The sequence below is a fragment of the Papio anubis genome, chromosome 4, assembly GCF_008728515.1.
Source record: "Papio anubis isolate 15944 chromosome 4, Panubis1.0, whole genome shotgun sequence".
Lineage (NCBI taxonomy): Eukaryota > Metazoa > Chordata > Mammalia > Primates > Cercopithecidae > Papio > Papio anubis.
In genome coordinates, this window is record NC_044979.1 from 148151251 (window position 1) to 148177446 (window position 26196).

Consider the following 26196-nt stretch of genomic DNA (forward strand, 5'->3'; position numbering starts at 1 on the left):
GCTTTGGAGCCCCCAGCCCCAGCAAGCCCCCTCTGGGGCAGGTGTCCCGGCTGGACAGGGCTCTGCATCCCTGTCTGGGGCTCCTGGAACAGAGCACCACACGCCCAGCAGCCCAGAGCAACAGAAATCTACTTTCTCCTGGCTCTGGAGGCTGGAGGCTCGAGGCTGCTTCTCCCGAGGCCTCTCTGGGGTGCTTCCTCACGTGGTGGGCCCTGTGTGCTTGTCTGTGTCCTAATTCCCCTTCCTAAGGACACCGGCCACATTGGATTGGGGGCCACCCTGCTCCTGTTTGGCCTCAACGAATCTGCAACCACGATATTTCCAAATAAAGGCACACTCAGGCCTGGGGGTCAGGATGGGGTCACAGTTCAGGTGGTGGCAGCCTCAGAAACACCCAGGATAGACAGTGGAGGCGGGGCCGGGGGCTGGGGACTGAGAGGCGGGGCAGGGGGGGGGGAGGGGCGGGGTCTGAGAGGCAGGTGCGGGGGCCCGGGGTGTGGGCGGGGTCATGAGCACTACCCTGGCTATTTTCCTGTAATAAAAAGGGAAAAAACCCACTTAGGTGAGCCATTGGTCCACTCTCTAGAAGCAAAGCCTCCAGGAAGGGTGTTGACCGTGTCCTGAACTCCCAGTGGTAGAAACCGGCAGAACTCGGGCAGAAGGCACACTCAGGAGTGGACCCTCAGGGATGGACTTGCCAGCTGCGTGAACAGCACCCCCTATGGAGGCCACAGTGGCCACTGGGACCCGCCCTGGGGAAAGCGGGGAGGGGTCTCCCATGGCATCCTGAGCTAGGGGAGCCCCGTGGGGAGGTGGGTTCTGGGGCTCAGAGCTTCTTCCCCTGTGAGTCCACACCTAGGGGAGGCCGTCGCCCTGAGCACCTGCCCAACCCCCTGCCCCCAGCCCACGTTTTGCTCTGGGTTGAGGGGACCCACCTGACCCTCAGGCCCTGGCTTTGAAGGGGTGGCTGTGGGGGTCCTTGAAGCCTGGCTCCCCGGAGCCCTGGAACTTGGGACACATCCTGGGGCGTGGGGTGAGGTGTGTGTGGTTAGCGCTTTTGCGGTGGTTTTGTGTCCTGGCTGCCACGTGCCCAAAGACCCCCTCCTTGTGACCACATGAGGGTGTCAGCGCAGCCCCTCCGGGGCTGTGGGAGTGGGGCGGGCTCCAGGCAGTACTGGTTTTCAGGTGATGAGGGGCTTCAGGAGGGCTCCGCTGGGCAGGATGGGGTCCTGCCCCCGACTTCCTGGTGCTCACTCCCCGGGCTTCCTCTTCCTGCTGCTGCTTCTGGAAGCTTCTGTGCCAGGCCCTGGAAGGCCCTCGTGTGCGGGTGTGAGCCTTGGGGACCCAGTCCGCACCAGGGCAGGGCGCAGACCCTGTGGGTGCCCCACCCTGAGGGCTGTTGGCAGGCCAGTGGTTGTCAAAGCCATCCCTGGCACCTGCCTCTCGTCCACAGGCCCCCGGCTTCCACACATGCGGCCTTGGGTCCTCCCGTGACTCCAAGAGGCTACTGTGTGACCCTCGGGTCACAGACAGGACGCTGGGTGCTGGGAGGCAACTCCTCCATGGTCACACAGCCAGAGTGGCTCAGGCAGCTGCACGGTGTCCCCCAAAAAGATGTGTTAAAGTCTTTTTTTTTTTTTTTTTTTTTTTTTTGAGACAGAGTCTTGATCTGTCGCCCAGCCTGGAGTGCAGTGGCTGGATCTCAGCTCACTGCAAGCTCCGCCTCCCGGGTTTACGCCATTCTTCTGCCTCAGCCTCCCGAGTAGCTGGGACTACAGGCGCCTGCCACCTCGCCCAGCTAGTTTTGTGTAGTTTTTAGTAGAGACGGGGTTTCATCAGGTTAGCCAGGATGGTCTCGATCTCCTGACCTCGTGATCCGTCCGTCTCGGCCTCCCAAAGTGCGGGGATTACAGGCTTGAGCCACCACGCCCGGCCTAAAGTCTTAACCTGCTGCCCTGTGAAGGTGAACTTATCTGGAAATAGGGTCTGGACACGAGGCTCATGCCTATAATCCCAGCACTGTAGGAGGCCCAGGTGGGAGGATTGGCCCCAGGTGTTCCAGACCAGCCTGGGCAACATAGTGAGCTCACGTCTCTATAAAAAATTAAGAAATTACTCAAGCACACCTCTAGCCCCAGCTACTCGGGTGGTCGAGGCAGGAGGATCCTTGAGTGCAGGCATTGGAGGCTGCGGTGAACTGTGATCACACCACTGTGCCCCAGCCTGGGAGACACAGTGAGACCCCGTCTCTAAAAGAAAGAAAAGTATGATCTTTGCAGATGTCTTCAGGTTAAGATAAGGTCGTGAGGTTGTCCTGGAGTAGGGTGGGCCCAAACCCCACAGGGGAGGGAGACTGGGAGACCCACAGGGGAGGCCAGGTGAGGACAGCGGCCGAGGTGGGGGCACCGGTGGCTTCCAGGGGTGGGAGGGACCCTGGAGCAGATTCTCCCCAGAACATCCGGAGGGGACCAGCTCTGCCGACATCTTGATCTCAGATGTTTGGCCTCTGTGACCAAGACAATACGTTCGTGTTGCTTTCGGGGACCGAGTTTTGGGGTGATCCGTTATAGCAGGTGGGGGACACTCAGACACCTGGGGCCGGGGGCCAGAGACCCCTCAGATCCCACAGGATACTCAGACACCTGGGGCCGGGGGCCAGAGACCCCTCAGATCCCACAGGACACTCAGACACCTGGGGCCAGAGACCCAGCTGGGGCCCATCACCCATCACTCCCCAGGCTTCCTCAGATCCAGTGGGCGGGGGTTCCCGCCCTGTCTCCGAGGCTGTTCACGTGGGCCCAGCAGGAAGCCAGAGGGTTCCTATTTGTTCTTTGCCGTGTAATTCCCCGGGAGTGGAAAAGGCTGGGGCCGCTGCCTGTGCCCCGGGGCCGCACCAAGCCTGCGTGCGGGTCGTGGTTTCTGCAACGATATTGGCCTCACTCGAGTGAGTCACGGTGGATGGGGAGGCCGTGGTGGGTGGCTCTGGGCAGGGATGTCTGGACCCAGCGGGTGCCTTGGGGGCCTTGCTCTCGGGAACTTCTCCCATCCTGGGTCTTCCTGGATTCTTGGGTATTTGCCCATAGTTTCTCCTGATGCCCCGAACGCCTCCTGACCTCGACGGGTGCCCTGACAGCCCCGCCCTGTGTCTCAGAACCACCTGCAAGGCAGCGCTGCAGCCACTTCCCAGATCTGGTCCAACGACGTGGGGAGGGTCGGGGAGGGCCCAGGGACATCTGACTCAGGGTTGGGGGGCCTGGCTCGACCCCTGTACCTCAGCCCTGTGGGGCATCAGCTGAGGCCGAGGTGGGAAGGAGAAGGGAAGAGCCAGCCTGTCCACCAGGACGCATGGTCAGAACATGGGGCCTGACGCTCCGGGGGCGGAACGCACGAGAAACCAATAAATTAATGTCAGAGAGTGAGAAACGTCCAGTGCAGGAGGCTGACCCTGCAGTTCTTTCAGGACCTTGTGCCCAGAGGGGCAGCCCAAGTCTGCCAGCGGCCCCTAGAGCCTCTTGAGGTGCCCGGGGTCTGGGTCAGAGACCAGCGTGTGCTGGGTTGGAGGCCGTCTCGGCCCGGTGGCTCAGTCTCTCCTCTCCCTGCAGGCTCCTTCGAGAGCAGTGGATCCGGGCCAAGTACGAGCGCCAGGAGTTCATCTACCCTGAGAAGCAGGAGCCCTACTCGGCAGGTGAGGCCACCCGGGTGGGGCGGGGCCTCCCAGCTCCCTCTCCCCGTCTCTCTCCCCCTCTCTCTCCTATTTCCATCTCTTCCTTCCCTTTCATGCAGTCATTAACCTGGGTAAACATGTTCATGGGTTTGAACCTGCATCCCCGGACCCCCTCAGACCTGTTTTGTCCTCTGACTCTGAGTGGGGTGACTGGGGCTTGGGGTCCTCACAGCTGTCTACAGTCCAGCCCTGAAGGACTGGGGTACCTGGGGACCCCCTGGGGCCGTGACTGGCCCCTCCTCTGCTGGTGGTGGACACGTGCTTCCATTCGGGGTGGCCTGCAGGGACCCCTCTCTCGAGCAGTGTGGGCAGGACCCGAGGGCCCGGGTGAGGGGCGTGAGGGCATCCTCTGTGTGGCAACACCATGCTGCAGGTGTGGAGGGTGCAACCTGGGCCTGCGGCCTCCACCTCCCCTGGGCCTGCCTGGGTGCCACTGGGGGCCCTCGGGGTGGCAGAGACATCCAGGCAGCATCTTGGAGCTTCGTGGGCTGGTAGGGCTATGGAGGTGGGAGCTGGGAAGCAGTGCTGTGGGGGCCTGAGAGGCCAGCCCACCCTAGCCTCAGTCTCCCCAGTGCTGCTCAGCTGGCCAAGCCTCAGGCTGCGTCTCCCAGGAGCCCCCAATTCCTGCTTCTCCTTGTGTCTCATTTTTTTTTTTTTTTTTTTTTTTTTTTTTTTTTTTTTTTTTTTTTTTTGAGACGGAGTCTCGCTCTGTCACCCAGGCTGGAGTGCAGTGGCCGGATCTCAGCTCACTGCAAGCTCCACCTCCCGGGTTTACGCCATTCTCCTGCCTCAGCCTCCCGAGTAGCTGGGACTACAGGCGCCCGCCACCTCGCCCGGCTAAGTTTTCGTATTTTTTAGTAGAGACGGGGTTTCACCGTGTCAGCCAGGATGGTCTCGATCTCCTGACCTCGTGATCCGCCCGTCTCGGCCTCCCAAAGTGCTGGGATTACAGGCTTGAGCCACCGCGCCCGGCCCCTTGTGTCTCATTTAAACCCTGGGGCTTTGAGTTGGAGCCCCCAGCCGGGTGGGCCGGCTTCCTCCTGCTGGCTGCTCTGTGTGAGGTGGGTTCGGCGACTGGGGGCCTTGAGTGGTTTTTTCCCCCAGGGCAGCTGTGTGTCTGCACACTGGAGCTTCCTGAGTGTCCCTTCCTCCACCGTGTTGACAGACAGGGAAACCGAGGCAAGCCTAGCCCTAGGGCCTGGTTCTGAACCTCAGCACGGGTGGGGCGGGTCCAGAGGCTGAATGGGGATGTTTGGTGCTGCTGGGCATGGCCACGTGAGCTCCTCGCAGGGAGGAGGCAGCCCCCAGGGCCCAGACCTTCAACCCCAGCACTGCCCTTGTATAAGAGAGAGGCTGCCCTGGAATGGTGGAACATGAGGCTGGGCACCTTACACCTGTAATCCCAGCACTTTGGAAGGCCAAGGCCGGGGAGGATCGCTGGTGGTCAGACAAGCCTGGGCAACATAGTAAGATGCCCTCCCTTTAAAAAAAGAAAAAATTGGCCAGGTGTGGTGGCTCACTCCTGTAATTCCAGCACTTTGGGAGGCGGAGGAGGAAGGATTACGAGGTCAGGAGATTGAGGCCATCCTGGCTAACACAGTGAAACCCCGTCCCTACTAAAAATACAAAAATTAGTCGGGTACGGTGGCGGGCGCCTGTAGTCCCAGCTACTTGGGAGGCTGAGGCAGGAGAATGGCGTGAACCCGGGAGGCGGAGCTTGCAGTGAGCCGAGATGGCGCCACTGCACTCCAGCCTGGGCGACAGAGCGAGACTCCATCTCAAAAAAGAAAAAAATAAAATTAGCTGGATATGGTGGCACCACCTGTAGTCCCAGCTACTCCGGAGGCTGAGGCAGGAGCAGCCCTTATGTGCAGGAGTTCAAGGCTACAGTGAGCTGTGTTTGTACCACTGCACTCCAGCCTGGGTGACAGAGTAAGACTGTCTCAAAAAAAAAAAAAAAAAAAAAAAAGCTGGGTGCAGTGGCTTACACCTATGGTTCCAGCATTTTGGGAGTCTGAGGCAGGCGGATCCCTTGCAGTCAGCAGTTTGAGACCAGACTGGCCAACATGGTGAAACCCTGTCTCTACTAAAAATACAAAAATTAGCTGGGCGTGGTTGGCTGGCGCAGGCCTGTTCCAGCACTTTATGGAGGTCAAGGCGGGCAGAGCGCCTGATCTCAGGAGTTCAAGACCAGCCTGATCAACGTGGCGAAACCCCATGTTGCTCTGAACTCTACCAAAAAATGCAAAATTAGCTGGGCGTGGTTGGCACACATCTGTGGTTCCAGCTACTTAGGAGACTGAAGTGGGAGGATCTCTTGAGCCTGGGAGGCAGAGGCTGCAGTGAGCCAAGGTTGCACCACTACACTCCAGCCTGGATGACAGAGCGAGAGTGTGTCTGTAAAAAGAAAAAAGATGAATTGTATTTGTGAATCTTACCCCAAGAATAAAAGAACACTTTGGGAGACCGAGGCAGGTGGATGGATCACTTGAGACCAGGAGTTGGAGACCAATCTGGTCAACGTGGCAAAACTGTTTCTACTAAAAAATACAAAAATTAGCTGGGCATGGTGGCAGGTGCCTGTAATGCCAGCTACTCGGGAGGCTGAGGCAGGAGAATTGCTTGAACCTGGAAGGTGGAGGTTGCAATGAGCCAAGATTGCACCTCCACACTCCAGCCTGGGCGACAGAGCAAAACTCTGTCTCAAAATATGTGGAAGAGAGGTGGCCCTGAAATGGCTGAACACAGTCCTGGCATTGTAGGCGGGGTTGGTGGAGGAGCCCCTAACCCCCAGTGCTCCAGCCCCTCCCGGCCCTCCCTGGTGGAGCTGGCACTCTGCCCCGTCCCGTACGCCTCCCTGGGCTCTGTCAGGACCGTGGATTTTCTACCAGCAGTGGCGCGAGGTGACCGGGGTGACCAGTGGGAGGCTGCCCCAGGCCTGAGCAAGGCACCTCCCGAGGTCAGGCTGGGATCTCATGCAGCGGCCCTGTTGGCTCTGCCCTCCTCCAGAGCGGCTCCTGCGCCCCCACCCCGCAACCCCCACTTGGCACACAGCCGGCCTGTGCAGGCGTTTTCAATTACTGTCCACCTAGACAGCAATTTCCTCCTCTTAAGAATCCCTGTGTGTGTGAGGGAGAGAGCAAGAAACGGTCAGGGGATGAACACACGGGTACCTGGGCCTGCTCAGCGCCCAGCACACCCCTCGCTCTGCTCCTGCCTGAAACCCCCAAAGAATCACCCCAGAGCCCCTCTGTTTCCCTCGGCAAAAACATCTTAGCAATTTGTAGCAAGGTGGCGCGTGACTTCATTTCAGAGGCAGGCGTGGGCTGGGCTGGCATGACCACAGGACTGAGTTTTGTGTCTGCTTTTGTATCAGAATCCTCTGGTTGTAAAGGATGGAAAACTAAACTTAACTGGATGTGAGCAAAACTGGAAATAGATTGGCTGGAATAACAGGGCTGGCTTCAGGCACAGCTTGATCTAGGGGTTCAGTTGGTGGTGTTGGGCCCTGGTTTCAGCATCTCCTCTTCCTAGTTCTGCGTCTCTGGGTTGGCACCAACCCTCCTGGTGGCCACCTCCTTCAGCGAGTTTGGGTTTTACATCCCCGCTCTCCCGGGCTGCCCGGAAAGGTCAGGCGTGGCTCACGGAAGTTTTGGGAAAAGTCCCTGTCTCATCGGCTCTGACCGGTTGGGCCCGGGATGTGGCTTGGGAGACGTGGCACCCTGGGTTGTGTGCCTGCCTCTGGCCCCTGGGTTCATCCTTCTGGAGAAGATCAGGGTCTGGGTTCCAGAAGTGGGGGTGCGTGCAGGTGGCAGACAGCGTCTCGTGGGCAGTAAGTGCGGGTTCTGCAGGTGTATTCGGGTGTCGTTGGGCTCAGGGTCAGGAGGTGGTGATAGCCCTGGTGACCCAAGACGCCTTCCGCCCCAGGCCCGAGGCCGCCCCATTGGAATCCCGCTCCCGCCTTTGCTGTTGTCTGAGATATTCCCGGTGCCTTGAGAGCATTTGAGATGAGCTAAAGCCTTCCGTGTGACCTTTGGGCAGGGGTCGGAGGAAGGGAGGGGCCTCCCACCCAGCAGGGTAGACTCGGGGCCCTCGGGCATAGGTTGGAGGGAGGGAGGGGTCTCCCAGCAGGGTCCCCTGGGGCAGAGATTTTCAGGCACACACTGGCTTGCAGGGTCAGAGGCTGGGGCCTTGGTCTTGCCTGCTGGCCTCTGAAGGCCATGCTGAGAGAATGTCCACTTTCTCATACCAGGCCCAGCGGGGCGGCCACACCTGCGGCTCCAGGCTCGTGGTCGGCCTGTGGAGACCAGGCCCCGTGGGCTGCGCCCTCTGCTGTCTCCCCTGGACAGGTGTGAGGATGGTGGGCAGGTGCACGGGTGTGTGTGGGACAGGTGAAGTGCGCAGGTTTGAGCGCAGGGCTGGCCCTTCGTGAAGGTGCAGTGAGTGCTGTGGCCAGGTGTTACCTGGCAGGCGTGTGGCAGCCTCTTGCAGAGGGCATGGGGCCGTGAACAGCGGCTGCGCCATAGCGTGTGACTGCTGTTTCTCTAAGCACAGGAACACTCAGACCAGGCTGGAGAGCTCAGAGGAGGGCCATGGAGGTGGGACCGGGCCAAGGGTGTAAAGCTGCAGGGAGAGTATGGAGCGCCCGAGCCGAGGGGAAGGTTCCCATCCCTCCGAGCGAGGGGAAGTCTCCTATCCCTCCAGAGCGGCTGCTGCCTGTGGCTCCTTCAGGGCCTGCTCAGGGCCCCGTGCATTACTTTTCGAGGCTGCAGGCGGTCCTGGAAGCTGAGGCCTGAGGCTGGTAGCTGGGAGTGCTGGGGTCCCGCCTGTCCCACCGGGTCTCCTCTCCACTGCCGGGTCATTGGTGTTGAAGGTGGGGTCTGGATATGCCCTCCCTGAAAGAGAAACCTCTCCCACACTGAAAGGGGTGAGTAGGAGACTTCCAGACCTTTCTCCCAGGCGGGTGGTTGACCTTCGGTGCTAGCCTTGTCTCCAGAGGCCTCCTTACCTCTGAACGCCAGCTCCCCAGGCCTCTGGAGGCCCCCGTTGAGTGGATAAGACCCCAGACCTTCACCTCTGCTCCCACTAAAGGGCCGGCAGCTGCAGCCACTGGTAGCGTGGAGGCCTTTAACCCAGCATTCCTATTCTGTAGTCCTGTTTGTTTGTTGTTTTTTTTGAGACAGAGTCTAGCTCTGTTGCCCAGGCTGGAGTGCAGTGGTGTGATCTCAGCTCACTGCAACCTCCACCTCCTGGGTTCAAGTGATTCTCCTACCTCAGCCTCCAGTGTAGCTGGGATTACAGGCACCCAACTAATTTTTCTATTTTTTTAATAGAGATGGGGTTTCACCATGTTGGCCAGGGTGGTCTCGAACTCCTGACCTCGTGATCTGCCTGCCTCAGCCTCCCAAAGTGCTGGGATTGCAGGCGTGAGCCGCCGTGCCCGGCCCCATCCTGTTTCTTTAAGGCCGTTGCTACCCAGGATGCTAATGCTGCCGCCTCCTTGCCTGCGTCTCCCACCCTTCCCCACAGGGCCCTGAACGTTATAGGAACAGAATCCCGGGTGTCTGCAGGCCTTGGGGGTGTGGGTCTGTCCCTGCCTCCACCGAGGCCTTTGCCCAGCCATCCGTGAGCCACAGGACCTTCTAGGTTGTGCAGGAGGCGCCAGGCATGCCAGCCAGAGGGCCTCGGGCCCCAGAGCCCCGGCTGCAGGGAGGCTGCTGGGATCCCCCAGGGACCCAGAGGTGCCTGAGCCATACGGCCCTGTGCTCAGGTCCTACTGACACCCACCTGCTCAGGGCAGGGCTGCTCACAGCCTTCCCTCTACCCTGCCCCTGCAGCCTGGTCCGTAGGCATTAAGGCCTGGCCGTTCAGATGGTCAGGTGCCTGGGGACCAGCAGGCAGTGACCGTCTGTGCCTCAGGCTGCTGTCTCTGAGTGCTGCACAGGGCTGGGGGTGAGACGCCTGTCTCCTTGTGTGTTCAGGGGCTCCAGGGCACCCCTCCCATAGACCTAGCTGCCCGCTGCTATTTGGAATCCCAGGTCCTGCCCGTTGCTAGGTTGATGAGGGAGCAGGTGTCTGGTGCTCAGGGTTAGACCTCAGGGACCCCCCGAGCCTCCCCATGGCCCCCACCCTGAGCCCACGTCTGGGCAGCAGGAGAGGACGTGTCCTCCTGTCTGGGGTGGCCCCGCGGCCAGAGTCCCCTGCACAGGGTTCCAGGGCCAGTTGGTAGTTCCCGGGCCTCCCTAAGCCCTTGCAGAGTGCACTGGGGATTCCCGGCGGCATTTCCTGCCCTGCTCCCTGGGTTTGCCACAAGAGCACTTTCTCACGGCAGCGGCGGCACCTCAGGACCACAGGGAAATACAGAAGTCCCCGCGGCAGAGCCCGGGAGGAAGGGGGAAGCTCGGGGCTTGGGAAGGGGCTGCCACACCCCAACCCCAAGTTGGCCGGGTGAGGCCTGGGCCAGGCGGATCCCGCTCCACACAGAGGAGTGACTGCAGGCCTGCTCCGGAATGAGCCGGAACCAGGAACTCCCAGAGGCTGCACCATGCCCAGTGCCCACAGCCCGCACCTTGGCTGTGTTGTTCTCACAGGGCGGGAGCCCCAGGAGTCCTGAATGTGGGCCATGCCACCCAGGGACCATGGCTGAGGAAAGGGGAGCCCCACTCTATCCCTCTGTTAGGGCACCCAAAAGGAAGGATCACCACTGGGCTTTTTTTTTTATTTTTATTTTTGAGACAGAGTCTTACTCTGTCGCCGAGGCTGGAGTGCAGTGGCAGGATCTTGGCTCACTGCAAGCCCTGCCTCCCGGGTTCAGGCCATTCTCCTGCCTCAGCCTCCCGAGTAGCTGGGACTACAGGCGCCCGCCACCACGCCCGGCTAATTTTTTGTATTTTTAGTAGAGACAGGGTTTCACCGTGTTAGCCAGGATGGTCTCGATCTCCTGACCTCGTGATCTGCCCGCCTCGGCCTCCCAAAGTGCTGGGATTACAGGCGCGAGCCACTGCGCCCGGCACCACTGGGCTTTTCTGAAGGAGTTTTTTTTTTTCTTTCTTTTTTTTTCCCCTGCTCTGTTGCCCATGCTGCAGTGCAATGGTGCAGTCTCAGCTCACTGCAACGTCTACCTCCCAGGTTCACGCCATTCTCCTGCCTCAGCCTCCCTAGTAGCTGGGACTACAGGTGCCCGCCACCAAGCCCTGCTAATTTTTGTATTTTTAGTGGAGACGGGGTTTCATCATGTTGGCCAGGATGGTCTCGAACTCCTGGCCTCAGGTGACCACCTGCCTTGGCCTGCCAGAGTGCTGAGATGATAGGTATGAGCCACCACACCCGGCCTCTGAAGGAGCCTTTTTTTTTTTTTTTTGAGACGGAGTCTCGCTCTGTTGCCTGAAGGAGCTTTTAATGGCTAAAGCTGGAGTAACTTGAGCAACAAAAGGGAGATGGTATAAGGGGATTATAACCCAGGGAGCAAGCTACACGTCCCCAGGTCAATAGACATAGACATAAAGAATGGAATCAGTAAACAGGAAGGGGAGAAGGCCAGCAGCCTTTGCACACGAATTCCAGATAATACAAAAGAAGGCTGGGCACCGGGGCTCCCGCCTGTCATTGCAGCAGTTTGGGAGGCTGAGGTGGGAGGATTGCTTGAGCCAGGAGTTCAAGACCACCTGGGTAACGTGGGGAGACCCCATCTCAAGAAAAAGTTTAATTAGCTGGGCATGGGGGCGCCTGTGGTCCCAGCTACTCGGGAGACTGAGTTGGGAGGATGGTCTGAGCCCAGGAGGTCAAGACTGCAGTGAACTGTGATTGTACCACTGTATTCCAGCCTGAGCCACAGAGACCTTGTCTTAAAACATAAATAGGCCAGGCGTGGTAGCTCCAGCCACTCAGGAGGCTGAGACAGGAGAATCGCTTGAACCTGGGAAGTGGAGGTTGCAGTGAGCCGAGATCACGCCATTGCACTCCAGCCTGGACGACTACAGACTCCGTATGAAAATAAATAAATGCAGGAGAAGTGAGGGAAGTAGAAATGCCCCCGAGGTGCACGGTGCAGTAACCTGTGGCAGGGAAGCCCCTCTGTGGCCGCTATGTCTCCCCGAGATGCTCTTTGATGACAAAGGACGGGGGGGAGAAACCCTTGGCGTCAGGGCATAGTGGAAGCATGTGCCGCTGCGGCCCCAGGTGAACCTCAGACCACTGGACCAGCCGGGCTCCCCGACCCTCTGTGCCACCTTCCTTGGCCAAGGTCACAGCGTGGGGACGCGCCGCACCCCTCCCCCAGATGTGGGGGTTTATCCTTGTGTCTGAGCCAGCCTTGCCCCGCCACCTGCCCCTGGGGGTGACCTTGGTGACAGCTGCTCCCACCCCGGGCTGGCCCCGCCTTGGGCCACAGCCTCAATGGTGCCTTTCACAGGGGCCTGGACAATGCCTCATGTTGTCCTGAGGGCCAGGCCCTGGCCTCACTGAGATGCAGGGCTTCCTGCCCCAGGCTCCGGACCCCGTGCTCCTGCGGGGGCTTCCGTGGTTTCCCCTGTGGTTCGGGATGGCCCCTCCTGGTGGTGCCAGGCAGGGATGGGCCGACCATTGCCCTAAATGTCACGGGGCAGACGGAGCCCAGGAGGGGGCTGGGGCCGTGCATGAGATCTGGGACCTCGGTTTCCCTGTCCATACAGTGGGGACGATGGTGTGCGGGACGAGGGCATTATTGGGAACATCACCAGTCATTCCTTGCAGGCAGCGCGAGGCCTCAGGCGGCCCTTGAGGGGACAGGTGTTTGGGGCCTGGCCAGAAGCTGTAGGGCTGCCCCTCGGGGGGGATGGGTGTTTGGGGCCTGGCTGGAGACCACGAGGCTGCCCCTCGGGGGATGGGTGTTTAGGGCCTGGCCAGAGGTGGTAGGGTTGCCCCATTGCCCCTCCCTGGGCGGGTGCCGGCTCCTGGCCCTCTGTGGGATCCCTGCCCCCTTCCCACCGTGTTTGTCTTATGGGTTTGCTCTTGGGCTTTGGGGCCCCTGTGCGGGGACCTCAGGGTTTGGGGCTTGGGGAGGAGGTACCCTGGGGCTGACCTGGCCCTGAGGGTAGCGCCTCCTGCAGCCTGGGCAGCCTGGCGGGGATGGGGGCGTTCATGTGCCACTCTAGGCGGGAAGGCGCTGTGGAAGCTGTGAGCCCGTGTGTGAGTTGAGGGGTTCTCTCCAGGCCTGTCGGGAGCCAGGACCCATGCTGTGGGCTGTATGAGAACAGGAACAGATGAGAGCTGACCCCAGGAGCCCTCACTCACCCTCTGGCCTCACCCCTGGGAGCAGGGGAGCCTGCCTGTCCTGGCTGTTTGGAGAGAGAGCCCCAGGCAGGGTGGAGCTGGGACCTGGAGCCCTCTGCAGGATACGGCTGCTGGCTCTCAGCCTCTGCCGGCCCCAGACGCACCAACCTGGGGAAGGTGCATTAATGGGTTGGAGAGTGTGGGTGGATGGGCCAGGCAGCCAAGCAGCAGGCAGGGAGAGATGGAGCCCTGTGCAGGCTCATGGACGAGGCCTTCAACTCTGGGGCCTTGCCCAGCAAGGAGACGCTGCTCTGCCGAGCCACCGTGAGCTCCAGTGTTTGCCTCTTGGAGGAGGGCAGGAGCTGCTAGGACCCAAAGACCGGAAGCCAGGTCCAGGCCCTTCACGGGGACGGTCAGGGTGCAGTGATCAGGGCGTTGGCCCTGTGCCCAGAAGCCACCCCTTCATGGTGCACCCGTTCCTGTGGAAGGCCAGAGGCACCATGAGATATGAGGACCCAGTTCCCAACCCAGAGGGACCACCACCTGTGAGCTGTCACTCAGAGCAGGGCCACATGCTTCCCTGCCCCAGTTTACAAGAAAATTAGCATATAAATCACATACGTGAGGTGTGATTTACATCTACTTTGCATATCCTATTTAGAGTGCAGTTCCAGCTCTGATAAATCCAAAACCCAGCAGTCTCGGGCCAGGCGTGGGGCTCACACTGCAACCCCAGCACAGTGGGGGGAGAGGCAGGAGGGTCACCTGAGGTCAGAAGTTCGAGACCAGCCTGGGCAACGCAGTGAGCTCCCATCTCTACAAAAAAAATACAAAACTTACCTGGGTGTGGTGGCATGCGTCTGTGGTCCCAGCTACTTGGGAGGCCAAGGCTGGAGGATCACTTGAGCCTGGAAGGTCAAGGCTGTGGTGAGCTGTGATAGTGCCCCTGCACTCCAGCCTGGGGGGAAAAAAAAAGACTGAGCCTCGTAAATGGGCGTGGGCTTTACGTGAAGGCTGTTCCTGTTTCCTCGGATTTCACTTCTCTCTGAGGCATGTGATGTGTGCGCTTCACTGTGGTGGAAGAAACGGTCTGGCTGCTTTCCAGGGACTGGGCACCTTATGTCCCCACGGGCAGCATGGAAGGGCCGGTGTCCCCGCCGGCAGTCGGACGTCGCGTGTGTGTGTGTGCGCGTGCGTGTGTGTGTGCGTGTGTGTGTGTGTGTGTGCATGCACGCTGGTTTGGTTTTGCTGTTCTCGTGGGTCGTGGTGTCGCTGAGAATCTTTCCTGCTCTTAGCCCTGAGGTAGGCGGAGGGGGGTGCTCCTGAGAGAGGCCTCTGAGCAGGGCATGGGGTGTGGACTGGACCCCGCTCCCCACAGGTGGGACTAGACCTGGCACACAGTGGGACCAGCTCACAGCAGGGCCCGGCACACAGTAGGTGTTTGATAAATGCTGGTTGAGTCCTCTGGTCTCTCCTAGGACTCACGAGTCTTAAACTTTAAGAGAAAATGGCCGTTTCTCGCCTCAGCCCACCCGACTGTCCAGGATGCTGCCCTGTGAGGGGCTGCGCTGTGGGGAGAAGCTCCGTCTCATTGGCTGTTGCCGGTGCCACCCGTGGAGTCCACAGGGGGCTGCAGACCCTGAGGTCCTGGCCCTCCCCAGCGAGGCCAAGGGGCTGGCCAGGCTTGGGGCGAGCAGAGGCTCAGCCTGAGGTCCAGACTGGGCGTGGGGCGAGTTCGGAATGGTGGCCAGGGCCGTCCTGAAATACACTCCTGCGTCGTCACCACCCCTGGAATGCGGAGTCCTGGCGCCTGCTGTTGGGAGGACAGCACTGGCGTCTGGACCCCGAGAACACCAGACCCGCCGCGCGCAGAGGGGGCAGTGGCTTCCCCAACCCTGTGGCCTGTGCGCTTCCTGGGGCACTGCTGCCACCTGCTGGGCGCAGCGGGCATGGCGGGGGCGCCTCCCCACCCTGTGGCCTCCGGAGCCTGGTGGCTGGAAGGAGTCGCCGCTGCATCCTGGGCAGGGATCTGTGGAGCCACACACACTGGACCCAGCCAGCTCCAGCCCCCGTGGGCGAGGTGGCCCGAATTTGTCTGCATCGGTGACACAGACATGCATGCCTTGGAGGCTCCCCGGGGTGCACACAAGGCCGTGAGCGGCAGGCCAGGAAGCACTGCTGGGCTTGCTGCTGCTAAGCCGCCCTGGACACTTCTTGGCATCCACCCTCAGCCACGAAGCGCTGCATCCAGAGAGGTCCTGATGCCAGAGGCAGAGCCATGGGGATGCCCAGCTGTGCCCGGGCAGGGGCTCAGTCAACAGGCGTTCTGAGCAGACCCTGCCTGGGCCTGAGGGACACTGGTGGCCTCGCTCTCCCAGTGAGAAGCAGAAGAAGGGGGTTCCTCCGTGGGAAGGGGGTTCCCGGCTGCTGCTGTGTGCACGGGGCTGGGAAGTCAGCCTTGTACAGACTTGGGAGGCAGGGAGCTCCAGGCTGTGCAGGGAGCAGGCCTGGTCTGGCACCATCCAAGACAGCCCAGGGCCCCCTCCCCGACGGCGCCAGCTGTCCCCTCCCCGATGCCAGGCATTTTATGGCATCTCAGCAGAGAAAATAGCCCCTGGTCTCTGGTGTTGGGATGGGGCTGTCTGAGCTGGGGAGGGGACGCCGGGGAGCAGGAGGCTTGGGGGTCAGGGCTGAGGGGCGGTGTCTGGAATCTGAGCCGGCTGAGGCTCTGTCTGGCCTGGTGGCTGCTGCAGGTGGCTGTTTAGCCCCACCTGGAACCCACAGCCTCCTCGCCTCCCTGTGGCACAGGTCAGCAGCCCCTGCCCTCAGATGACCCCTCGAGGGGCTCCAAGGCCACGTGGCCAGCAGGACAGGATGCTGTCCCCAAGCCAGTGGTCTCTGAAGTAATGGGGGAGGGGCCACAGACAGGCCCACGGACGCTCCGCAGACGGCCCCGAGGGACCCACAGACGCTCCGCAGACGGCCCCGTCACCCCGGGAGAGGCCCACGGATGCTCGGCAGATGGCCCCGTCACCCCGGGAGAGGCAGCACCCACTGAGGACGCGTTCAACCCCAGCCACAGAGCTGCTGCCGATGGCGGGACCTGCACGTGACCCGAGGCCCGGCAGACAGAGCCCAGGACGCAGACCCTGCAAGCCACGTGCTGTTGGGGTGGGAGAGCCAGGGCCATAGAAAAACCTGCGTCTGAGTCTGCAGGATACGGAGTTCTAGAGCAGGAGAAAGGACGGGCAACGATGGGAACCACGGACAGGGAGCGGAAGTGGGAGCGGGACCGGGGCGATAGGAACGCCCTTCTGAGCGGCTGCGCGTCGGTCACTGACCGCAGCTCAGTGAGGTGAAGCCACGTGCGTTTATTCTCCCACAGCTCTGGCGGTCAGAGCTCCAGGATGATCCCACGGGCTCGAGGCTTGGGGTGGGCAGAGCTGGTTCTGGGCTCGGGGCGGGTCCTCTGGCATCTCCCCGGTGCTCCTGGGCTCTGGAGCCCCCTCCGGCCTCAGTTTCCATGGCCACGTCCCCTTCCCTCCTGTCCTCATGTCTCTGCCTCCCTCCCCTGTGATCGTCTGCCACAGTGAGGTCCTAACCACACATGGAAGGTGGTGTGTTCAGGTGCTTAGGCTCCCAGGGGGATGCCTGGTCCACTTTTCTGTGGCTGTGTGGTGTGCGTGAGGCCACAGGTGGAGATGAGGGCTTGGGCTGGGCTCCCCTCAGATGAGCTTTCCTGAAAAAAGAGGGGACGGCACCACCTGGACCCAGCGGTCGCGGATGGCTGAGGGAGGAGGGTGGAGGCCAACCTGGTCCTCCTGGGCAGCACGTGGTTGGACCCAGCTCTGCCTCTGCCCATGGTGGCTCTGGCCATGCCCACCCAGGGTGCAGGGGGTCCCTGGGGGCTGGTAAAGGATAGCTGGTTGGATGTCCCACTCATCCAGGCCCTCCTCAGGCTGGCTCGGGCCAGGGTTGCAGCCATCAGCCCTGGTCCACTGTCATATCCCCTCACCAATCATCCATCATTACTGAACCACATCCCCCATGTCCCCTCTCCCCCCACATCCTCTCTCCCACCATGTCCCCTCCTCCATGTCCCCTCTCCCCTGTCCATCTCCCTGTCTCCTCCGTGTCCCCTCTCCCCCATCCACGGTCGTGGTCTGACTCCTGTCCTCTCCCCCACAGGGTACCGCGAGGGCTTTCTCTGGAAGCGTGGCCGGGACAATGGGCAGTTTTTAAGCCGGAAGTTTGTGCTGACGGAACGAGAGGGTGCCCTGAAGTATTTCAACAGAAATGACGTGAGCCAGACACAGGGGTGGGGTGGGGGCCTGTCCCGGGGCAGCATCCTGGCCTCCCACGCTGGGGCCTGTGGTGGCCACGTCCATCCTCAGCTGCCCTTCCTGCTGCCCCCCCCGATGGGGACACTCCAGGAGAACCAGCCTGTGATGGGCTGTGAAGCCTCCGTGTGCCGGCCCTCTGTGTCTCCCGGTCCTCTGTGTGCCGGTCCTCTGTGTCTCCCGGCCCTCTGTGTCTCTTGGTCCTCTGTGTCTCCCGGTCCTCTGTGTCTCCTGGTCCTCCATGTGCTGGCCCTCTGTGTCTCCCGGTCCTCTGTGTCTCCCGGTCCTCCGTGTGCCAGCCCTCTGTGTCTCCCGGTCCTCTGTGTGCCGGCCCTCTGTGTTTCCTGGCCCTCATGTCTCCTGGTCCTCTGTGTCTCCCGGTCCTCCATGTGCCGGTCCTTGTGTCTCTCAGTCCTCTGTGTCTCCTGGTCCTCTGTGTCTCCCGGCCCTCGTGTCTCCCGGTCCTCTGTGTCTCCCGGTCCTCTGTGTCTCCCGGCCCTCTGTGTCTCCTGGTCCTCTGTGTGCCGGTCCTCGTGTCTCCCGGCCCTTGTGTCTCCCAGGGTGGGGCAGCTGAGGCTTTCCAGGAGCCTGGGTGGCCGGGCAGGGCCCCCTGAACTCAGGCCCAGCCATGGGAGGGGGAGAACCTAGTCACTGGGCCCCGCTGGAGCCAGCCAGGATCCCAGAAAGCCCCCAACTTTCCTGGAGGTACCCTGGGGAGACTGGCTCGGGACAGGACACACACATTGGCAAGAATGGCAGGGTCTCCGCGAGGTGGCCCCAGGGCCGTGGGCTGATGGTCGGAAGCACCCGCCCTGAGCTGTGGCACGCTGCTGTCGGGGGCTGCCTGGAGGTGGGCTGGTGGCTGGGGCCTGCCCCTGTGGGAGCTGCCATGCCGTGTGGGGCCCGGGGCTGCCCCTGGGGAGGAAGGGTGCAATGTCTGATGTCAAAAGCCACCCACACAGTGTCATTGAGTCGCCATCACCCCTGGGAGGGAGGTGCCATTACCTTCTGCTTACAGACCAGGAGGCCGAGGCTCAGAGAGGTTAAGTAACTTGCTCAAAGCCACACAGCACAGCAGGTGTGTCGTCAGCACCCACAGGGTCTGCCCTTCCTGCTCCCCCGAGCTTGGATGGCGGCCCCTGTGAGGTGCTCAGACCCCACCCCTTCCCAGGCCAAGGAACCTAAGGCTGTGATGAAGATTGAGCACCTAAACGCCACCTTCCAGCCGGCCAAGATCGGCCACCCCCATGGCCTGCAGGTCACCTACCTGAAGGACAACAGCACGCGCAACATCTTCATCTACCATGAGGATGGGAAGGTGGGCGCTAGCGCGCACTCGGGCCAGGGCGGCACGGGAGGGCGGGCACTCAGGCTGAGTGGCACGAGAGGGCGGGCATTTGGGCTGGGCAGCGTGGGAAGACAGGCACTCAGTGGGTGCTTGGACAGTGTGGGAAGGCAGGCACTCGGGCTGGGCGGCATGAGAAGGCAGGTGCTTGGATGTCTGGGAGGGTGGGCACAGGAGGGTGGGCACCGGGTGGGCAGCAGGGGGAGACATGTGCAGGAAGCAGGCTCCCTCCCGGGGCCGGGCTGCCCAGGAACCGGATCACCGTGCTGTCTCTGGGGCCACCCAGCCTGCCCCCGTCAGTGGGGGCTGCCAGCTCAGGCTAGAGGATCCACCACCCCCACAATGCCCACGGGGGGCCTTTGGGGGAACTGGGGTCCTATGGGGAGGAGAAGGGGACAGCAGCCAGCTCTGGGGCTGGTTTGGGCAGTGTTCCTTTGGCTGCCCTTGGCGTGGCGGTGGGGAGGGCGGGTGCACCCCTCATTTCTGGAGGGCTTGAGGGGAACCCAGATAAAACTCCCACAAAAGCTATCCTTTTGTCTTTGGGCCAGGCTGCAGGGGGCCCAGCGGTGGGTCCAGCCTCTCTGTTGCATTGGTTCTCGTTTCTATTTTTATCACCCGTCTATGTGCACGTGGTCTAAAGCACTAAATTGTTCCCAAGTCTTGAGAAACAGAAGTTTGAGGCCCCTCCTAACCCCCGTTGGGAATTTGTCCCCGTATCCAAAAATAACCTGCTGGTGTTGCTGCAAATTTACCCATTTTAGGCACCATCTGACAACTTCCCACGAGGAAGTAGAGGTTCCAGCTCTTTCCATGCCCTACCACGTGCCCGTCCCCGTCCCCTGCCCACCGTGCTCTCCTGGTGTCTGCACCTGGGGTTGTTACGGGGCTGACGTTGGATACCTCAGACGGAGCACGCTGCGATCACTTTTCCCGCAGCAAGCGGTTGTGTTCTCTGCCACAGTTGACGGTGTGCTGCCGTAGGCTGTCTGCAGACTTTTCTCTGGAGGCAGTTGGGCACCGGGAGCCCGTGACTCCCATGGCATGGAGATCTCGCTCCTGCAGGCTCATCTCGCCCGGTCCCACATCTTTTTAGTTTACTTGTTCCTTTTGGTAGAAGTGATGTGCTTGGAAGGAAAGTGGCCTGTCACCTGGCACCTTGGAACGTTCTACCTCCTGCTTGGCTTAGACTGTGGCTAGATATAGAATTCTAGGTTGGAGTTAATTTTCCTGCTAGTTCTGAAGGCTCTGCACTGATTCTTCCGTCCCAGTACGTTTGTTGTGGGGTTTTGAAATTCTCCGATGCCGTGCGTGTGTTGGCAAGAGTCCCTCGTCTTTTGCTGTGCTGGGTACAGGCCCAGGGTGGCCTTTCGAGTCCAGTTACTGGTTTCCACGAGGTCAGGGATTGCTTTCTTATCTAATAATTTCCTCCTTCCACTTTCCCTGTTCTCATTTTCTGAAACTCCTGTTATGATGGAGATGTTGGCACTCTTAAGCTGGCTCATTTTGCTTCTGCTGTCTGGGAGATTTCTTCAACTTTGTCTCCAACACTGTATTGAGGGTTTTGTTTCTGCTCTCTTGTATTTAATTTTACAGAGAACCTTTGGTTTTTGGAGTATTTCTTTTTCTTTTTTTTTTTGAGATTGAGTCTCGCTGTGTTGCCCAGGCTGGAGTGCAATGGTGCGATCTCAGCTCACTGCAACCTCTGCCTCTCGGGTTCAAGTGATTTTCCTGCCTCAGCCTCCTGAGTAGCTGGGACTACAGGCACGTGCCACCACGCCCAGGCAATTTTTTTTTTTTTTGAGGCGGAGTTTCACTCTTGTCACCCAGGCTGGAGTGCAATGGTGCAGTCTCGGCTCACTGCAGCCTTTGCCTCCCAGGTTCAAGTGATTCTCCTGCCTCAGCCTCCCGAGCAGCTGGGATTACAGACATGTGCCACCACGCCCAAAAATTTTGTATTTTTTGTAGAGATGGGGGTTTCTCCATGTTGGTCAGGCTGGTCTCAAACTCCTGACCTCAGGTGATCCACCTGCCTCGGCCTCCCAAAGTGCCGGGATTACAGGTGTGAGCCACCGCGTCCAGTTGCAATCTTTGTATTTTTAGTAGAGACGGGGTTTCATCATGTTGGTCAGGCTGGTGTCCAACTCCTGACCTCAACCTCCCAAAGCGCTGGGATTACAGGGGTGAGCCACCGTACCTAGCTGAATATTCCTTTTTGAAACGCTGTTTTTGGTTTGATTGTGGTATCTTACTAATACTAATTTTTGAAGCTTGCTTATTCCTGAAAAATGTTTTTGTCTTCTAAGTTGCTGCCGGTCTGATCTGCTGTGTTCCCTGTGAGAAATCTTTCCCAGATATCCTGGAATCTGGGCAGGTCAGATCCTCCGAAGATAAATCCCCCCGCCCAGGCAGAGGCGCTTGGCCCCCAGCGGTGGGAGCTGAGGGAGTTCGGGCTGCAGCCTGCAGGGTCACAGAGCTCCCTGGAGTGCACCAGCCATGTCCCGTCTGCCCAGAGCCCCCGAGAGCCGGCTCCATGTCCTGCTGGGGGACAAGGGGCGAGCTTCCAACCAGTTCTCCTGCTTAGAGCGCCCTCCATTTCCTGGGGGACCTGGAGTGGTGAATTCCCAAGGCCTTTGGGGCAGCGCGGTGTGGACAGGTTCAGCTTCCTCTAGCTGGAGGGAGGGCGGGGCCAAATGGGATGGGGCGGGCCGGAGGAACGGGGTGGGAGGGGGAAGGAGGGGAGGCTGGTTGGGTGGTGTGGGTGTGGCTGGTGGGCGTGGCCTAGGAGGAAGGGTGGCAGTGGCGGACACACAGTAGGGGAGGGAACACAGCAGGAGGGAGACTGGGGCAATCCCACTGCTGCAGGAGGAGACTGGGGCAATCCCACTGCTGCAGGAGGAGACTGGGGCAATCCCACTGCTGCAGGAGGAGAGATCAACACAGGGAGGAGACTGGGGCAATCCCACTGCTGCAGGAGGAGACTGGGGCAATCCCACTGCTGCAGGAGGAGACTGAGGCAATCCCACTGCTGCAGGAGGAGACTGGGGCTGTACCATCCTCCAGCTGGTGCTGGACCAGGTGTCAGCTGGAGAAGCTGTGGCTGGATTGGTCCAGTGCTGGGGGCTTTGCCTGCGGGACGAAACTCAAGGCCAAAGGGGCTGGGGGAGAAGCCTAAGGGGACATGAGAGAAGGGAAGAGGGATGGGGCTCCCTAGTTCTTCCTGGCCAGGAGAGGGTGGAGCCAAGAGTGGAGATGGGCACCTTTCCAGAGGTCAGAAGCTCCAGTCTATAGCCTGGACAGGGGCCCCGGGGCTCAGGGTACAAGGTCATGGGGCCAAGGGTCTGGGCAGACCCCAGGAGGGCCGCTGGGTCTGGGGGCAGGGGACAGCCAGGCTGAGGTCTGGACGGACCCCAAGGGCACCTGACGTGGGGCTGGGTGCCAGGCCTGGGCCATGGGCCCTCTGTTCTAGGCTGCTGGCCCGCTCCACGCTCTCCAGAGGACCAGGGCAGCTCCCTGGACAGCAGTTCTGCCCTCTGCCGCAGCACTCTTGGTAGGGGGCACAGCTCCAAGAGTGTTTATAAACAGATGAGCCTCCCTTCCCCCGTCACCCCAAGACTTCCATGAGCTACAAAATAAGGATCTTCATAAAAATAGCACCATCTGAAAGGAAGGCAGGCTGGCCCAGGCCCCAGAAGTGCCAGGGCCACAGGGTGAGCTTGGATGGCAGCCCCTGACCCCGTCCAGCCCTGTGCTGTCCAGCCCAGCCCAGCCCAGCCCTTAAGCTCAGCCCTTAGCTCAGCCCAGCCCAGCCCAGCCTTTAGCTCAGCCCAGCCCTTGGCCAGCCAGCCAGCCTGTGTGTGTGTGGCTACCAGCCCAGCCCAGCCCAGCCTTAGCCCAGCCCAGCCCTTAGCCCAGCCCAGCCCTTAGCCCAGCCCAGCCCTTAGCCCAGCCCAGCCTTAGCCCAGCCCAGCCCCAGCCCAGCCCTTAGCCCAGCCCTTAGCCCAGCCAGCCCAGCCCTTAGCCCAGCCCAGCCCTTCCAGCCAGCCCTTGGCCCAGCCCTCCAAGCCCGGCCCTTAGCCCAGCCCGCCAGCCCAAGCCCAAGCCCAGCCCCAGCCCAGCCCAGTTACGTGTTGGTCGTTTGATTGTGGTGATGTGTTGTTGATGTAATTTGATGTTGATGATGGTAATTTATTTGGTGTTCGAATCGGTGATGTGTTGACCGATCAATTGATGGTATTGATATTGGTATTGTCAGTGATGATTATGTTGATGATGTGTTGATGATGTGATTGATGTGGTGATCTCAATTGTTATCAATTTGATGTGTTGATATGTTGATGATTGTGGTATTGATGTGTTGATATCGGTGATCATCAATTGTTGATGTGGTATTGATGTGATTTATTATGATGATAATTTATTATTGCCCAGCCCAGCCTAGCCTAGCCTTTAGGCCTTTCAGCTCTTCTCAGAACTTCACTGGGGGAGTCTGTACCCACCCTCCCACAGAGGGGCAGCCCCTGGGTAGCAGCGCTGGCCTCAGTGCGGGCATAGAGGCCAGGCCTGCACAGGACTGCTGGGAGCTGAGGTGCCGGGGAGGAGGAAGGGGCTGGGCTCTGGGGGAAATGGCCCCTCTGTGGGGACCCCAGCCCTGCAGCCTCCTGAGCCCAAGCCTGTGCCTGCCTTTGCCCCTAGGAGATTGTGGACTGGTTCAATGCACTCCGAGCTGCCCGCTTCCACTACCTGCAGGTGGCATTCCCGGGGGCCAGCGACGCAGATGTGAGTTGAGTGGTGGCCCTGTGGTCAGCTCTAGGGCAGACAGCGGTGGGGGGGTGGGGGGTGGAGGGAGCCCTCCTGCCCTCCTGCCCTCCTGCCCTGACTCTGGGATGACATTGAGCCCTAGGGTGGGCCTGGGACTGGCCAAGGGCTCACCCTGAAGTACCTGCAGTTCTCCTGCCTCACTCTAGAACTTAAGCTCAGCCAAGAGGGAAAGGGGGAGGGAAAGGGGGAGGGAAAGGGGTGGCAAGCAGAGGCAGAGACGTGGACCCTGCAGAGGCTGTGCCAGGCCTGGACCCTGCCCTGGTGGCCCAGGGTGAGGGGAGCACGGAGGGGCACAGCCAGGGAGGGTCTCGGCCTGAGCTGGGCTTCTGAGGCCCCCCGCCCGGTGTGTCCTGCCCCAGCTGGTGCCGAAGCTCTCCAGGAACTACCTGAAGGAAGGCTACATGGAAAAGACGGGGCCCAAGGTGCGTGTGCCGCCCGTGCAGCCTGGGGTGGCCTGGGGTGTGTCATGGTGGGTCTCGGGCTGAAGTGCAGTGACCTTCCCAGCTGCTGCCTCAGTGTTTTAAACTGGTCAGTGTCTGGTGGGTCCTCACGGCCCCTATCTGTGCCTGGTCAGGGTCCCCGCAGACCCGGGCCACTGTCCTAGGCTTTGGTTAGACCCTCCCTGCCTGCTCAGTCCGACCAGCTTCCTCACCCACGGGATTGTGCACCCGCGCGGCCAGGGGCCCACGTCTTGCCACTCCCTGAGGCATAGATGTGGGAGGGAGAGGGAAATCCCGGGAGTCTTGGTGGTCCCGGAGCAGAAGTGCAAGTGTGAGGGCTCATAAGTGAGGCCTGAACCCCCATCTGGGGCCCTGGGAGGGCTGGGGGACCTGGAGGAGCAAGAGGGAGGTGCCGTGCGGAGGCTGGAGGGTTGGCGTGTGCAGGGGCCTCGTGTGGCGTGGTCAGCGGCAGGCGTGAGTGAGTGGAGGTGACTGACCCGGGCTGGGAGGACGGGCGTGTGCAGAGGCCTCGTGTGGCATGGTCAGTGGCAGATGTGAATGAGTGGAGGTGACTGACCCGGGCTGGCCTGGACCCTGCCCTCTGGGGTGTGCTGCTGCCGGCTGGATGCAGGCCTGCCTTGGCTGACCTGCCAGTCACAGGCCCTCTCTGACCCACAGCAAACAGAAGGCTTCCGGAAGCGCTGGTTCACCATGGACGACCGCAGGCTCATGTACTTTAAAGATCCCCTGGTAAGGGAGAGTTGTGGCCCGGCCCGGCCAGCACAGGGGGGCAGCTCACTGGCTGGGGCTACTTGATGTGTGACCAGGAGGGTGGGTGGCCTCCCGAGTCCTGGCCTGTGGCCTCCCCTGGCTCTGAGTGAAGCCGGAAGGGAGATGGCCCCGCCTCCAGTGTGGTCTCCACCCACAGGACGCCTTCGCCCGAGGGGAAGTTTTCATCGGCAGCAAGGAGAGTGGCTACACGGTGCTGCACGGGTTCCCGCCATCCACCCAGGGCCACCACTGGCCGCATGGCATCACCATTGTCACGCCCGACCGCAAGTTTCTGTTTGCCTGCGAGACGGAGTCCGACCAGAGGGAGTGGGTGGCGGCCTTCCAGAAGGCGGTGGACAGGCCCATGCTGCCCCAGGAGTACGCAGGTGAGGGGGGCGGGCGGCCAGCATCCTGGACGGGCTCCCAGTTCCCTGCAGCCGTGACAGCACCGGACCCTGTTCCATTGCAGTGGAGGCACACTTCAAGCATAAACCCTAGCGAGTGCGGTCAGAGGCCCACGGACACTGGACTCACTGTGGCTGACGGAGGGGTCCTGTGGATGGGGGGCTGCAGCGTCCTGATGCCACCTGGCCCCACCTGCTCCTCAGGGCAGCCCGGGCGCTGCCAGGTAGGGCCTGAGCCTCTAGGGCCTTGTGCTTCTCTGGAACCTCAAGGCAGGCAGCCCCGGCCCTGACCTCTGACCCCGTCACGCTGCTGCTGACCACACCCAGTCAACCTGCCCCTCCCTGACCCAGGGCCCCCCCTTCCTCCGGGGCCCAGTCTGGCTCCCGAGCTCAGACACGGCCCCCAGAAGCCGCCCACCATGGCTGAGGGAACTTCCAGGCCTCAGCGCAGAGCCCTGTTTGGGGCTGGCATGGTTGGCAGCTGCCGGCCGCTGGGGACTGGGCCCTGCTCGCATGCCGCCCCGCCCTCTCCCCACCTCCACAAGTATTTATTGAGCGCCTGTTGTGTGTCACGGGGCCGTGGGGGCTGTAGGGGTGTTTGGGTGGATTATCCGCACAGGTCCTCCCTGGGCGGGAGTCGCCCCAGCCCGTGCTCCTGGTTCCCTGGCTAGAGGGGTTACCAGGCTGCTGTCCCACCACATGTGGCCTCTGTGTGCCCAGCACGGTGCTCGCTGATAGTGGTGGTTGAACCCTTGGGGATAATGGCCTGGGCCGCGGTGAGGCCACCAGAGGCAGACGTGGCCCGGGGGGAGCCCGGGCACTGTCGCACTTGCTGCTGGTGGCCCAGCCGTGTATTTATTTCTCACCTATCTCCTTCCTGTCAAGGCAGGCCGGGCTCCAGGGCTCCCCTTGTATGGGGCGTGCAGGTGGGGGGGGCGTCTGCAGGTCACCTGGGGGGCCCAGCCCTCTCCCAGCCTTGCCTGGCTGAGGTGTGTTCCAGGGGAGCCCTGGACAAGCCCTCATGGGGGGGAGGGGGTTCCCGAGGCCGGGCATCCACTGCCCTGTGTCACATCATGGAATAAAGTGCGGCTCTGGCATGGTTCCA

General features: G+C 61.1%; 1 protein-coding gene across 3 annotated transcripts in view; it reads left to right on the forward strand.

Annotated features, from left to right (window-relative positions):
• ADAP1 (ArfGAP with dual PH domains 1) overlaps window positions 1–26196 on the forward strand; it is a 58837-nt gene extending 32641 nt beyond the window's left edge. For 2 of the 3 annotated variants that reach the window (XM_003895632.5, XM_017956528.3), the window contains exons 4-11: window positions 3603–3685; window positions 17162–17274; window positions 18485–18631; window positions 23351–23434; window positions 23836–23898; window positions 24595–24666; window positions 24845–25073; window positions 25157–26196. In XM_003895632.5, coding sequence (XP_003895681.1) covers window positions 3603–3685; window positions 17162–17274; window positions 18485–18631; window positions 23351–23434; window positions 23836–23898; window positions 24595–24666; window positions 24845–25073; window positions 25157–25185 — 820 coding nt within the window. In that variant the 3' untranslated portion in view covers window positions 25186–26196. Of the gene's footprint in view, window positions 1–2843; window positions 2945–3602; window positions 3686–17161; window positions 17275–18484; window positions 18632–23350; window positions 23435–23835; window positions 23899–24594; window positions 24667–24844; window positions 25074–25156 lie in introns of those variants that run through there. The other variant, XM_021935587.2, reaches the window with a different exon arrangement.